The sequence below is a fragment of the Corvus brachyrhynchos genome, unplaced genomic scaffold (genome assembly GCF_000691975.1).
Source record: "Corvus brachyrhynchos isolate BGI_N302 unplaced genomic scaffold, ASM69197v1 scaffold115, whole genome shotgun sequence".
Taxonomy (NCBI): domain Eukaryota; kingdom Metazoa; phylum Chordata; class Aves; order Passeriformes; family Corvidae; genus Corvus; species Corvus brachyrhynchos.
Genome location: NW_008239553.1, coordinates 24,974,945 through 24,989,528, shown reverse-complemented (window position 1 = coordinate 24,989,528; position 14,584 = coordinate 24,974,945). Strand labels below are relative to the sequence as shown.

Genomic DNA, 14,584 nt, shown 5'->3' with positions numbered 1-14,584 from the left:
GCAGAAGTGACAGAGGCATCCATTCTGGTGTGTGCTGCATGCCACTTTCCAGCCAGGGACTTAACCTCTGAGTTTAAGGCTCTTAAACTCCGTAATGTTCAGCCCAAGCAATCAAACCATGTTGTGAAGGTGAGATGAGGCTGTAGCTCTAACCCCAAAAGGAGAACCTAAGTACTGAAAGAAGCTATTTCGCCTCTACATGACACAGCGAGTCAGTGACCCAGCCGAGTGCAGACAGCAACAATCCCAACTCCAGGGCACTGTTCAAAATGTGGTGTTGTTATTCTATAACCGGGGCATTACATTTGCAGGAAAGGTGGGCTAACACCTGGCAAACTTCTTTTATTTGTGAAATAGGCCAGATGGGATCAAGTTGGCTCTTGAAATGAGTGTAGCAATGAGCCCCTGTTGCTGGAATGCCCTTCTTCACAAGCAGAGACCTCACAGCCAGGGAAGGCTTATGCTACACATTTCTGTTTACTTTTAAAAAAACAACATCTTTGCACCTTGGAACAAATGCACCCAGCAGAACCCTGTGGTGCCCACTGCCACCAGCCCCAGCCTATTCACAGCTACTTCCTCTTAGTGGGGAATTAGTTCGAACCAGTCTATTCAACAATAATGAATACATTTAGTCAATGCGCTCTTTACAGCCCTTCTGTTGCCTGTGGGTAGTTACCACTAGCACATAAAACCCCTAAGCTGTCTTTCAAGCAGTAGATGGTTAAAGTAACCATTCTGATAGGGGCCTGAGGCTCTGTCCTCACAATATAGATAGCTGGATGGCCAAATAGGTAGAAAGTGTCTGCATAGCTTGGCAGAGGAGAAGTGTAGACCCAAACACCCCTGGAGGTCCGTGTCACTGCCCAGTCCCACAGCAGTGCCAGTGCACCCCCGAGGGTGACATGAGAGGGATGAGACTGCCTAGGAGTAAACAGTGACAGAGCCTTGGAATGAGGTAATCGGGTACGTGGGTAATTGTCAGACTGAAAACGTACAGATGATTGAGAGAACACATAAAAAAGCATTCACGTATGACTAGAAATCCCCATGTGGCTAAAAATCCACATGAGAAAGCACACAGCAGTCCTGAGAAGAACACGTGTATGAGCAATGGGGAGAACAAAAAATGCACATCCAAGTATATAAATTATGAGAATAACAGGGCAGTAGGGCAGAAGTGCACAGTCAGAGAGCAGAAGGATGGACCGCTCCATAGTGCCCACACTAAAAGCAGCAGAGTCCTGTACTGGATGTGCCCCCTCTGCTTGGGCCCCAACCAGTGATGCTGTCACCTCCTGCACACCAGGAGATGTCCGTGATGTTGTTTGAGGCAACGCTCATTACTGGCATAACATCATGTGTCCTACTGGTAGAGCATAGCAAGGCCATGCCTTCCCAATTCAGTCATCCTCCTCTGCCACAGACATCAACATCTTCAGCATGCTGTGGAGAGACTTGTGACTCGAAGCCTTTGGCACATGTCCTATAAGATCCTGCCAAGATGAGAGGAAACAGGAGTTCCTGGACACCTCAGCCTGGGACAGAGATGGTGCAGTTTCAGCCTCGTAGGTAACTGAAAAGATTGCAATGTCATAGTTAACAGAGCCTTTCTTTCCAAAGCGTGCCAGGCAATATTTGCCATTTGGCTGCTTCCAATCCCACTGCTATCAGTTGAGATGCATACAGAGTGCAAAAGTTCTCAGCAGAACAATAAGGGGGCTGACGAGAGAAGCCAAAAGGCTAAATATGCCAGGAAAATACCCAAGTGACTGGCCCTCCCTGCGTCTCTCTGAAGTGATGCACAAGATGTTACTATCCCAGTGTAGAAAAGAAGCAAATTGAACAGAGAACACATTCCAGATCCAGACAACTCTTTCCAGGTTAGGTTTAGCAAAAGTTATGCAGAAATCTGAGAAGGAAAAGAGCTTTGACTTGCCCATTATCCCACTCCAGCCAGGGCAATGTAGGGTGCTTTTTGGGCTCTCATTTCCATTTCACATAATGATAAAGTAGGTGGAACTGGCAAAGTGTGAGGTAAAAATTAGTTTCTAAAGTTTCATTGGCAACAGAATGTGGACTAGAGTAAAGTGGTCTAGCTCATCTAACACGTGTAGCTGAAGTTGGGGGACTCTGATGCTGTCAACAACAAGACAGCAATCTGAGGAGGGAGGTTTGGAGTTCTCTGTGGTAACATACACTGTTGTGGAAGAACTCCACATATAAACAAGTACGTGAAACACACATTCATTTTTCCTTTTAAATAAATCATTTGTGCCCTGGTGGGAATAAAAATTTGATACCTAAATAAGATCACACATTCAAATTCAGCCAGAAAGATACTCACAGGTTTATAAAAATGTAAAATAAAACAACAACAAAAAACCCCTTTGTTAGTAGAACTGAAATTCAACATGTTATCAGTGGGAGTAGCAAATGGAGTATACTGTAGTAGGAGAAAGAAAATGACTAAACTAGATTTTTATGCCAGACTACACACAGATATATCAGAAATAAATTGTATATAACGCAGTTTTCAATGCCAGGTTCAATTAACAATACAAGCAACCATTCTTAATGTAATTTTCATTCAGAAAACATCCCTTTAACTGACCAACACAATGTAGTCTCTGAAGAGGGAAGTTTGTGACCTTTGCTACTATGAAGCGCTTCTTTCAGCAAAGACTGTGCAATCCAGACCTCGTGATGTCCTGCAGGAAGCAGGATGAGACCTGCCTTGGTAACTTACCACCAGCACTCCTTAAAGAACAGCCTTTCAGCTCAGCAAAAGTAACACTTACCTGGAATATGATTGACATCTGTCGAGGTGTGTTCATGGCAAGCAGAAGGGAGAAAAGAAAGAGAAAGAAAGAGAAGAGAAAAAAAAGCCATTAGAGATGCACACAGCAACTCAGTATCCTTGCATGGAAATCAATTTCATGCAAAACCAGAAGTAATTAGGTTTGTTTGAAGGCCACCCATCTGCATCCAAGCACGCCGCCATGCAAGGGAGGAGGCACTGGCTCCCTCTCCACTGTGCATGTAAAAGTGAATCCACCATCACATCTGTCCGGAGAGAGAGTTCCTGGAATCAGATAGAACCAAGCCATGTCAGTTCCTGTAAGAATATTGGTTAAAATAGTCTACATTTTTCACACACACAAATGCAAAAGAGAGAAAAAAAGACCAATCTGCCTGCAGAAGGCTTCTGTAGCACATAAATTCAAGCAAGTTTCCAGAAAAATAGAAAAGAACCTGCTCCCCTTTTATAAGGGGCCATGTGAATTTATGACCAGGTATAAGACATATGACATAGTCCCAAAGTCTAGAAGAGAGCCCATTCCTTTTCATTCTTCTGCCTATCATTTCCCAAAAAACATCCTTCATTGCAGACAGTAGTAGAGGTGGGGGAGGAGGAGTGTGCCAGAGCTCTGCACATCCCACATGTTGTTTTTCACAAGACGCTAAATTCAAAACAAATGTCATTTGGTACTTTTTCTCTCTGTGGCATAAGACCATTTCTCAGAATCAATCCCATAAATCTCAAAATAAATAAGTCCTTTAAACAGGGAGGAGCAAGACCACATAGTTCACAGTATTGATAATAGAGAAGGTATATATTTGAATGTACAGTCTGTTTTAGGCATAGCCCACCAATCACAGAAGTACTTTAAAAAAATGCTTCTCATAACTTTTTTAGCATCCCAAGAGCTCTGAATAGCTACACTTATCATAACACCAACTAGGAGAATCCCCTGAAATCTCACAGGATAAGATTAATATTTTCTTTTCAAGACAACCCTCAAAAAAAAAAAAAAAAAAAAAGAACTTGCTTGAGGAAACAGGGAGGCCAGGTCCATAGATCACATTCTCCCCTGGAAGCTGGTACCCTGCCAAGGAGTTGGACTACAGATCCCAGACTACTTCTGCCACAAATCTAGGAGCATGACATACTGAGTGCATTGGCCTCACACTAAGGTCTAAGGCTGTATTCTCCTTCTCCAAATGCTCCCTCCAGTTTCCATCAGTATTCCACCCTCCTGTCCAAATCCACTGTGTTCCTGTGAAAATGGTGACACTTGTCCTCCTGAGACACTTGCAATTCAGTGGTGAGTGACTCCTGTGCATGCTGCTTTTTGTTTATCATTTTCTATTGCTTTCTGTTATCACTTTGTAATGGTTCCAAAACCATTTGAGGAAAAGTCTCTGTCGAACATCATACATATATCAAGCTGTCCTTTCCTAAGGAGGCAACAACCCAAATAAAACAATGCACAAAGAGGGGAGGGACTGTGGCATCAGTTCCTTTAAATTCCATAGCTTTTAATAACATATATGGCAGATCTGATGTGGATTATTTGCTGCTTTTCCTCTTTTAGCGCATAATTGTATCTAAGAACCAGTGTCTTGGTTTGCAAGCCTGGAAGGACACTAAGCACTGAAAGTTTACCTGAAAGTAATTACTTTTAGGTAGGAAAAGAAAACGAGTGTCAGGTAGCAATACACTCACTGAGGATAGAAATCAAAAGAAGATGATGGGGAGGCAGAAGGAAGGAGCAGACCCTTAAACACCACTCCAGAATGTGAACATGATGACAAAGACTTTACAAGTCCACTGCTAGGAGCAGTCTCAAGTTGATGTGCTGCTTGGGAAAAATCAGTGCCAGTTAGAGATGATCGCGTATCTCGGAAGAGGTAGAAGTGATTATCATAAGGTACTGCAAATGTGTCTGATGATCCAGCATCCACTTGAAAATCTGTTCTAAGCAGGTAAAAAGTTCTAGACCCATGTTGTCCTCTCAGCCTCCCTGCATGCCTGACAGTGGAGCAGGCACAGCTGCAGCCCAGGCTACCAATAGGGGCCTGGAACAGCAGGCAGCCTCACCAGGGTGTCTGCTCCAGGAGGACATCTGTGGGATGGTTGGGGAATAAAAAGGATCAGCAGATAGAAAGGGCAAAGGAAAAAGCTTGCCAAGGGTTAGCAAGGGATAAACACATTAAGCAAGTAAGAGAAGAGGCAGTGGGCTGTAACTGATACACTGCTTGAAATAACACTTATTTAACTGTGCGAGAATTAAACAGGTCATGAAGCTGTTAAAAAGGGACACAATGAAAGGCTAAGAGCTAACATAAGCATCTCTAAAATGTAGTTTCTCAATGGCAAGTAATAGCAAGATTTATTTTTAACCTTTCTTTTTGTACCGATGTCCCTAAAGCAGGCATCCCCCATCCTGACTGATTAAACTCTTAGCTTTTTTTTTTTTTTTTGCTGTATCTTTTTTTGGAAAGTTTCCACCCAACACAATTCCTGTATACACTAGGTACACCACAAAATCACTGTTTGCATCTCTGTGACACTTTCAAGTATTTACCTACATGGCAGCCCGGGTCATCAGTGTTACTTCCCATACTAAATGTAGAAGGAGTTTCTTGTATTGCAGACACCCCCCCCAAGTGGTATCTGCTGGCAAATGCTGATTTCCAAATGGTAAAACTATTTGCTTTTTAGTTTAAAACAACAAGAGAAAGCACTGCAAAGACAAAAAAATTACATATAACCAGTCAGTCTTCACAAAAGAGTCTACAATAAATACCACTGTGGCATACAAGTGAAACTGCCATGCAAGTCACAGAATCACAAAGCACAGAGTATTCAGCGTTAGAAGGGACCCACAAGGATCATCAAGTCCAGCTCCTGGCCCCGAACAGCACCATACCCAAGAGTCACACCATGTGCCTGAGAGCATTGTCCAAACACTCCTTGAGGTCTGTCAGGCTTGGTGCTGTGACCAGTTCCTTGGGGAGATTTTTTCCACCTGGGTGAAAAATCATTTTCTATTATCAAACTCCCCATGGGAAACACCATCACACTTCTGCAGTGTGGAATGTGACTCCACTTCAGTTCACAATTAAAACTGTAGCTCCATATATCGACAAAAGGGACCCACCATACACTGTGGCTGCTGGCTCCACTGTTAGGAGACACCTAATGCCTCAAGAAAGGTAAACAACAGAGATGGCATATAGCTAGTGTGACCAGATTTGGGGAGCTGCAATGACTCTCCTTCAGACCCTGTCATCTGAGATGTTCTTTCAAATTCTCTTCACATTTTTCTGGTTTGATTACAATAGGACTGTTTAAAACATGTCCCCACTGCCTTCCTCTTCCATTAGTGCTACTACCTTCGTCCACCTACACAGACCTCCTCTCTGCCACAGGGACTGAGGAGGTAGAGTATTCCAATTAAACAGGGAGCATGCAGAATCCATGGCTAACAAAAACATCCAGTGACCATGGGACTTACTGCCATGTAGATAGAGGTTTCTCCACTTCCTTCAGCTCAGAGCAGTTCAAACACAGAAAGGTCTGCCTCTTAACATAAGAGAAGGCAGAGTTTGCTTTATCCTATACACAAGAGTCCATTTATTGCTCCTTTGTAAAGGGCTGAGCCGCAAGCCAGTGCTGTTTGCTTTTGTTCTTTGATGATAATAGCTGTGTTGAAAGAGGGATCAGCAGGGCCACTGCCTTTGTCTGGTGCAGCCCCAGCCATCTGGGTGGGGTGGAAAGGAAGGAGGAGGATGAAGGGGAGCAGGAGGAACAAAGCAAATGTTATTATACCTCAGATCATTTCCATGCCTGTATGAGAAACATCTGAGATACTTTTCACTCTAACATTTTTAACACAAGGTTTAGCAAAAAAGGGAAGATATCATGAGAGCACACCTCTCTCCAGCTGGAAGACAAGGACAGCACAAACTTCCTACATGCATCAGCCCTACAATACTCATCACCCTGACTTGAAAATACCTACTTTCGTTTCCATCTCTGCTGTCCATTCAATCTGGTCCCCCGCTTTGATGTGCTGTAGGTACCTGTCTTCTGCCAGCTAAACTGATTGAATTCACAAGTCACAAACAAGCTGGCAGGCAGAAGCATCCTAGGCTAAGTGGAAATAAGCACCTAGAAGTGAATGGCACTAAAGTTCTCCAGCATTGCCCTCCAGCATCCTCTTGTTACTCTCTCTCTGAACACCAGTGTGTGGAGAGGACCAGGGAGCAGGCAGAAACTGGGGAGAGGAGGAGGAGGAGGGTAAAAGCCACAAAACTTAGAGGCATTTTTTTGTCATAGGAGACCCACAGCCAAATAAGAGGAAAGCCAGCTTTTAGACACAAAAAATTACCATATTCTGAAGCTTATTCAGATATTTACACCTCAAAAAGCTTTTCTAAAGTAAATTTGGCTCTCACCATTCTGCAAATACAGAAAATGGATATGGGTAGAATTTCACTGACAGAAGCATGACTGGTTGGGAACTCAGTCACCTAATTTGACTTACATATATATATATACACACACACACTATATATATACTGTTGAGACCATAGATTGATGCATTTGTGGCAGTCAGTGAAATGATTCAAAAGATACATGATGAGCCAGCCTGGACTCCTGAAATGTGGTAGTAAGAGATGTTGGTGACTCAGAACTGGGTGATTTCCTCTTAACTGAGCTCTGGTGGAACATTTTAATAATATGAAGAGCTGCATTTTGACTCAGCTGGAAACTCCTCAAACTGGCAAAAGCAAAGTCTTCATTAATTTGATACTTCATCCAATAAAGTGTTAATTTCAGATGCTGATTTGGCAAGTGGTCTCGTTCCATCCTAACCTGGTCTGTTATGGCACAGAAAAATATATGATCCTACTTCACCTCCTACAGAGTCTTCCTCTTTCTCTTCAGTACACAGTGGCTGAAAACCATCAGGAAGGGTTACAGCAACTCAAAAACAAATAGCATTTCTATTGTATAAACACCTAACAACAATTTGCTTGGGTAAAGATGGGCTCAGTAATGAGATCAGCTCCAAGCATTAGCACATTCCTCGACACAGGGCTCACACTGGACACAGACACTTTGAAATTGTTGTATTTATGGTTAACTAAGTTAAAATATTGGCTCCATTGAATCCATAAAATAATTGAAAATTACTTTAAGAGTGTCACAATTTTCCTCCTTCATATTTCCTTAACATCTTTTGTCTTACAATGGTAGTAGGAAACATCCCTGGTATCCTTCCACTGATTCCAATGGGATTAATTTGCTAAACTCTTAATTTGCTAAATGTTTAGGATACTGAAACAAATCCAAGACCACTCCAGCCTATGATGTCTGTCACTGAGCAACACACTGGAATCATGAAGAACTTCACAGTACTAGCAGGTGTAGGTCTTATTGTCTCACTCCAGAAGAATAGGACCCTGTAATTTGTGTTAATGGAGTGTTGAACACTTCTGATTTTATTCAGTAGAGATAAGTGGTGACACATACACAAACAAGTTCATTACAATCAATTACATTTCTCTGTGTTCTTTGTCCTATGGGATCTCTTAGGCTGCCAGCCTCTTGGGAATAGTATTCACTTGATACGTTGCATAGAATTGCATACATTTGTGGTACTGTGCCTTTGCACAGCTAATACTTGGGATCCCAAAGCACTTATTAGCTGTGAATATAGGAATCATTCATCCAGTACTGAAAAGCAGCCAGCTCTGAAGTGAAAGAGACAGATGTTTAACAGCTTATAGGAACGCCACACAGCAGTTTAGCATGTCAGAGATAGAACAACAAGAACTACTTAAAGAGGCAGAATGAAACTTGGCTGAGTCTACTAAAAGTGCTGTGTGATTTTAAAGCACTCATGATTTACATGAGGTGAAGGGATTTGATTTCAAAACTTATCTGATTTCAAATCTTATCTGAATTACAGTGATTTGAGGCCTCTAATGCTTTTCTCCATACCATGCACATTAATGTTGTGGGCAGCCTGCCCTCTCCATGGGGTCAAATGTGAGGTCGACTGACCTATGCCTGAGTACGTCACCCTCTAAAGCATAGGATATTTGAGCGGAGCATTTATCTACTAAACAAAATCAACCCTTTGCCTTAAGCTTTGTCCTCTCAGGTAACCAAGATGCTCAGGCAGAGTGTGTGCTCAAGCTAGCTGGGGAGACATTTGCAAACCACTATGGTTTCACTACAGTTGCGTGGCCATAGAGACAAGGGCTTTCATATCAACATGGTATGGATTGATTAAGTATGCTTGCTGCTTTCAGAAACCAATGCGCAGAATTATTTAGCTACAGTAAGAAAAAAAATCTTAGAGAAATGAATTCCTAATAATCCCTCTAATTAACTCTGCATCATTACTATTCTTAGATAAAGTAGCTTGCTGATTTCACAGCTTTCAGTGAAAGTACCATCCTCTCCCACACATCCCAACAAATATGCTCATGTACATTCCGCAGGGCCCTGGCTACATTGCTGGGGGGAAAGTCAATAGTTCTGTAGCCCACTACTAGCAAAAATCCAACTGGAATTTAATTACTCAGTGCCCTCCAAACAATCTGCTGATCTTTACTTAAGCTGCCTAGATAGAGTGCCTGAGCACTCCAGGATAAAACTTCTTTGTGTTTCATCCCAGGTGTCTGGGCACTGGACAAAATAGAGGATTTGCTCCCTGCTATTTTGCACAACACCCTCGTGCATCTACATGCAGCCAGTTATGTTCCCAGTCTTGTGGGGAACACAAAGATAGATTACTGTATAACTTCTGAAGGGCAGATGCAAGCAGAAAAAAAAGTGTCCTTCATATTCACCATAGACAGAATGAGAAGAAACTTATCATGATGAAAGAGAAGTTTTGGGTTAATGTCCGAAAAATTTGGTAGGAACAGGGTAGTGAGGCTCTGGAGAACTTTGGCTACTGAGAGCTTGCCAAAAGCATTGAAGATTATTAAGAAAAGACTACACAAGTATTTCTTATTAATTTTTCAGATTCACCTGATCCTGTCTTGGAAAGAATAGTTGGTCCTTGTGACCTTTTTCTATGATTTTATTATTTTAATTCAAAACACACTCTACCCAGACAATCCTGTTAGTAGCATCTGCCAGGCATCATAAGTCAGCAGCTTCAGTAATGGAGCAGGGCAGATACCAAAGCCAAGCCTCTGACAGCAACCATGCACAGGTACTCAGGGAAGAGTCAAAGGAACTAAGAAAAATCACAGTATCATTATCGATAACTTACAGCAATGAGACTGGTGGAGGTTGCATCATGACCAAAATGCTGATCACACCTTGATGAACTTTTCCCTCAAGTGAAACTTGAATTTGTTGAGTCTCTTCTGTAACTAGAATTGATGTGGTGTGCAACTGCTTTTCTTTGTTCATTTAAAACCTGCAACTGGGCATCCCCAAACTGTTGCTTTATAAAATACATGAATAAGCATTCTCTATTCAGCATCACCACAGCATTCCTGATTATAAATATCTACCTCACCTCCTGCTCTAGCCACCTCTTTTCTAAACTGAAGAGTGCTGGTCCATCAATACCCTCTGCAGATGGCAGCTGTACTTTACCTATAGTGAAAAGACACCAAAGTTATCCACATCAAGACCAGTGTTGAAGTTTATCCTGGATTTAGTTGTACCAGGCCATCTGTATAACTAGCATATTTTAGCACAGGTCTAAACCCATCGAAAGTCCTTGCCTCTCCTAAGTACCAATCTGACCAAAACTCCAATGAGAACAAAGCTATTATTCTCATCAGAAACATGGACTGAGAAGTTTATGAATAAGAAATGCAGACTGTGTTTGAACAAATCAGCCTAGGAGCATCTTACCGCTCTGGCAGTCCTTGTTCCTCACCAGAGGCTGGTGCAGATCCAGACCCCTTCTTCTCTTTTTGTTTAGCAGTCATATAAAGAGCATTTATCTGCTAGAATTCACTTGAAATGCTTGGGCCAAGGACAAGCTCTAGCTCCTATGTCCAGAGAACAAACAAAGTATGTTACAGAATAGCATGGGCACTCTTGATAGCATGTGCCCACATTAGGCACACACACAGTACACTGTCTCCTCCACAAGCACTACCGTTTGTCATTCAGTGTTCCATGCAAACAGCAAACTGGCCATATGGTTCATTGTGTTACATACTGGAAATCACAAAGATTTTCCACCTAAGTGGCCACTCAAAGGAGAAAAAAAAAAAGGAACTAAATGAATTTCCAGCCTTTAGCTACAATATATAGCTCATTCAGATTTCTGTTCATGGTGAGAAAGTCTCACACACTTTGAAAAGCCTTTCAAAAACTATTTGCAAAAGAGTTACATTCCCATGGGCAGTTGCTTCCTCATGTTTTAATTACAGTTGAAACTATCTTCCCATTACAAGCCAAATTTTCTCTTGACTTTAACAAGAACTAAATCAATTAATGTGACATTTCAATGGCTGCATCATGTCATAGCAAGACTTATTCTTGTAAGCTGGAGGTGACTCACACAAGAGATCTTTGAGATACAGGAGTCAGGTTCTTTCCAACGGTCTTCTTGTTTTAATTGATATAGGCATCAGGAAAGGATGGCAACTGGATGAATGTCTCTAAATGAAATACTCTCCCTTCCAGGATTTTTTTCACCAACATAGCTACTTCTTCTCTGACCTCTCAGATCCAGCAAAAGCAGTACTGCTAGAAGGTTATCAGGACATAAAGACAATCAAGAGCTTAATGATGCTGATGCACAACAGTGGACTTTCTTAAGATGACCACCATGAAAATTAACCTATTTTTGAGCAGTCTTGTAACTTACACCAAAAAGTGAACTAACCATATAACCCAAGAAGCTAAAACTAGTTTCACCGCTGGCAGTGAATCTGCAATCTGCTCAGGGCACTGAAACCAGGCCCATGGTGTTTCAACCTTATCCACATCACCTGCAAGGCTGACACAGAGACTGGAAACCTAGGCATTACCCACTGTATGCCACAGAAAGAAAGTACCTTTCCTCCTGTTGAGGAAGAACCTGCACAAATGCTAAGTATTTTCAGCTTTGTCCTGTTCTCAGAACATCACCATGACAGCTACAAAAGGCATTTACTACTGCCAAATCCATTGCAAATTGTGTTGCCTCTATTCCTTTCTTATCATCTAAAAAATGATGGATAGAAATGAACTTTGGGCATATTTCCTATGACATACACATCAGTGAGAATATTCAATAAACAGTAACACAAAGAACAGAAAAAGGAGTTAACACCAAGAGATTTGGGGGGGGGGAGGAAAAGTGACAAGTAAGCAGAGAAGGGTTTGTTAAGCCTATGAAACGCTCAAGTTACAATCTATTTGCTGTACCCAGTCTTGGAATTAATAAAACAAATCCCTCGATATGTCTGACAGAGTTATTAGAGAAAGTTAATATTCCTCTCAGAGCAATCTGAAGAGGTGAAGCTGGAGCCACAGAATGCTGTGACTAGCCTAGTCAGGCAAAGGTGGAGGGAGAAGAAGAGGGTCCCTTCTTCAAACCCCACAGACTCACACTGTCAGCAGTGCTTATTCCTGTCCAGCCTACTCTGGAAAGTGTCAGAGGCTGTAGAACAAGAGGCAAAGATACACAGAGGAAAACTCCCCATCCCCACTTTTCAATCTTACATGAGGCAGGAAGAAAGACACCGTGCCACTGCCTGAGCCCTTCCCTGCTCACAGCAGGCTGGGGTGTCAGGTCATAGCAGGGAAGACATCCTACATCACTGGTCTCAGAGGCCACCACCTGAGCTCTGAAGAAGAAGCAGCAGCTCCTGCAGACTTGGTGGGGAAGGAATATTCATTTACCTGGTTACACCTGGCACTTATTACTGCCATATGCCAACACTCTTTGTGCTGCATCACAGCATCCCAAAGCACAAATGCCATATTACATCCACCTGCAAGGCACACAGTTTCCCAGAAAAATCAAGAGGTGACATTTTCTGCATTAAAAGAGACCTCTAGCAGGCTCCACCCAGTTGCCCAGTTATTGTATTGTGAGTATCATGGTACCTCTTTGTTGGAAGGTCTAAGGAGAATTATTAGCATTCCACCACTGAATCTATATCATGTAATGTTACACACCTCGCCAACATTCCTGAGAATGTACACCTATTCTTGAAAAATAGAGCAAGGAGGAGGGATAAAACTCTTCACTGTCTTTCTCAGTACTGATTATAGCTATCAAATCTAGGTTTATTACAGGATTTAGATAGCATTAGTTTGGAACTCAGTTCTGTATTGGGAGCCTTGCAGAAAACATCATATTCAAGGAGTCAGTGAACTTGACCAGACCATGTCTCTTGTGTTGATCCTTGTACCTGGGGCTTCAGAAGCCCATACAGCAGCAGCAGCAGTCACTTCAAGGGCCTGCTGGAGTGCCCTGTGCCAACCTGTGTTTGGGGTGTCACAACAGAAATAATACCCTAACCCATCAGGAAAAGACAAGTGATTCTGTTTGCTACACAAAATTAAAGGCACTACAGCATGGGAAGGAGGAGGAAAATCCATTCACGGTGGATGATATCCAATGTCCATTTGATGGAGCGTGAAAGCAGGACTCCAAGCCTCTGCACTGACAGAAAATTTACTCATTATCTATATTCTTCTTTTTGTTATCTCTTTACAATGTCTATTTTATTACAACATTTGTTTTTGAGTCTTCTTATTTAGATCTAGAAAAATCCCTGCACACTATCTCTCACACAGCCACTTCCCAGCATTAAGGGAGAGACTCCTCAAGAAAGGCTGGCACAGTTCTGGTTAGCCACCTGGTGCTGTCAGGTGTTAAGATTTGTGCTTCAGTAGGTCTCTTTGCCAAGGAACCACTCACAGTCTCCTGTTCTAAACACTCATCTCCCTGAACTGTGTACTGATTTGAAAATAAAGACCATTGTCTTGAAACTTACTTGCTATCTATAGTGCACTAAGCATGCCTCTAGATTTGGTGTAAGTATCAACTAATTATTGATTCGCTCACTCCAATTCCAATTAGGATGGAGTTCCAGTGTGCCTGAAAAGTGAGAACTCCATTTATTACACATAAAAATACATAGTGCATGCTCCTCCAGTTTACAATAATCATCCTAAACACAGCAATAAGTAATGAGAAGAAGAAACGCATCTTCTTTTCCTCTCCTTTCTTACATATATGCTTCTCTCCTTACACTTACATATAACTTTTAGAGTATGTGTTAATGGGTTTTATATTCCATGTTATTGCTGTATTCGCTGCTGCAATAGATATATTTAAATTAAACAGAAGTCATCAAGAGGTTCTATTGGAAGCATTTGCCTTGTTTATTGTTGAAAGACACTGCTTGGAAAAGAGTAACTGCTGACTTCAGTAAATGTGAAACATAATGACGGGAAACAGCTGCATTCTGCATCTTTCAAAATGCTAAATTTTCTTGTGTGATTGTCTAAATGTAGACCTGCAGCCTGCAGCAGAATCTATGCAGATGCAGGCCCAAGTGCATAATCACAGGACCTCATACCCACTGAATTCAGCAGATGTCTCTCTTCATTGAATGGACTAGGCCTAGGCCACTAAAATTACCAGCACTCAAGCACAGAAAACAAAAATGGTTTGCTTTTTCTTTTGATTAATGTGTTAACATTATATGCATAAGCTCACACCCAGAAAAACAGAAAACACAGCGGGTGGAGGAAAAAGGTGTGATCTTTTTGGTACTAACAAATAATGGTTTAAAATTTACT

The 14,584-nt window shown here is 41.9% G+C and overlaps 1 protein-coding gene across 29 annotated transcripts in view; it reads right to left on the bottom strand.

The window, feature by feature from the left end:
- NRXN3 (neurexin 3) overlaps positions 1-14,584 on the bottom strand; it is a 985,030-nt gene that overhangs the window by 894,742 nt on the left and 75,704 nt on the right. For all 29 annotated transcript variants that reach the window (XM_017741724.1, XM_017741721.1, XM_017741722.1 and 26 more), the window contains exon 3: positions 2,802-2,819. In XM_017741724.1, the coding sequence (XP_017597213.1) occupies positions 2,802-2,819 (18 nt within the window). The remainder of the gene's footprint in view (positions 1-2,801; positions 2,820-14,584) is intronic.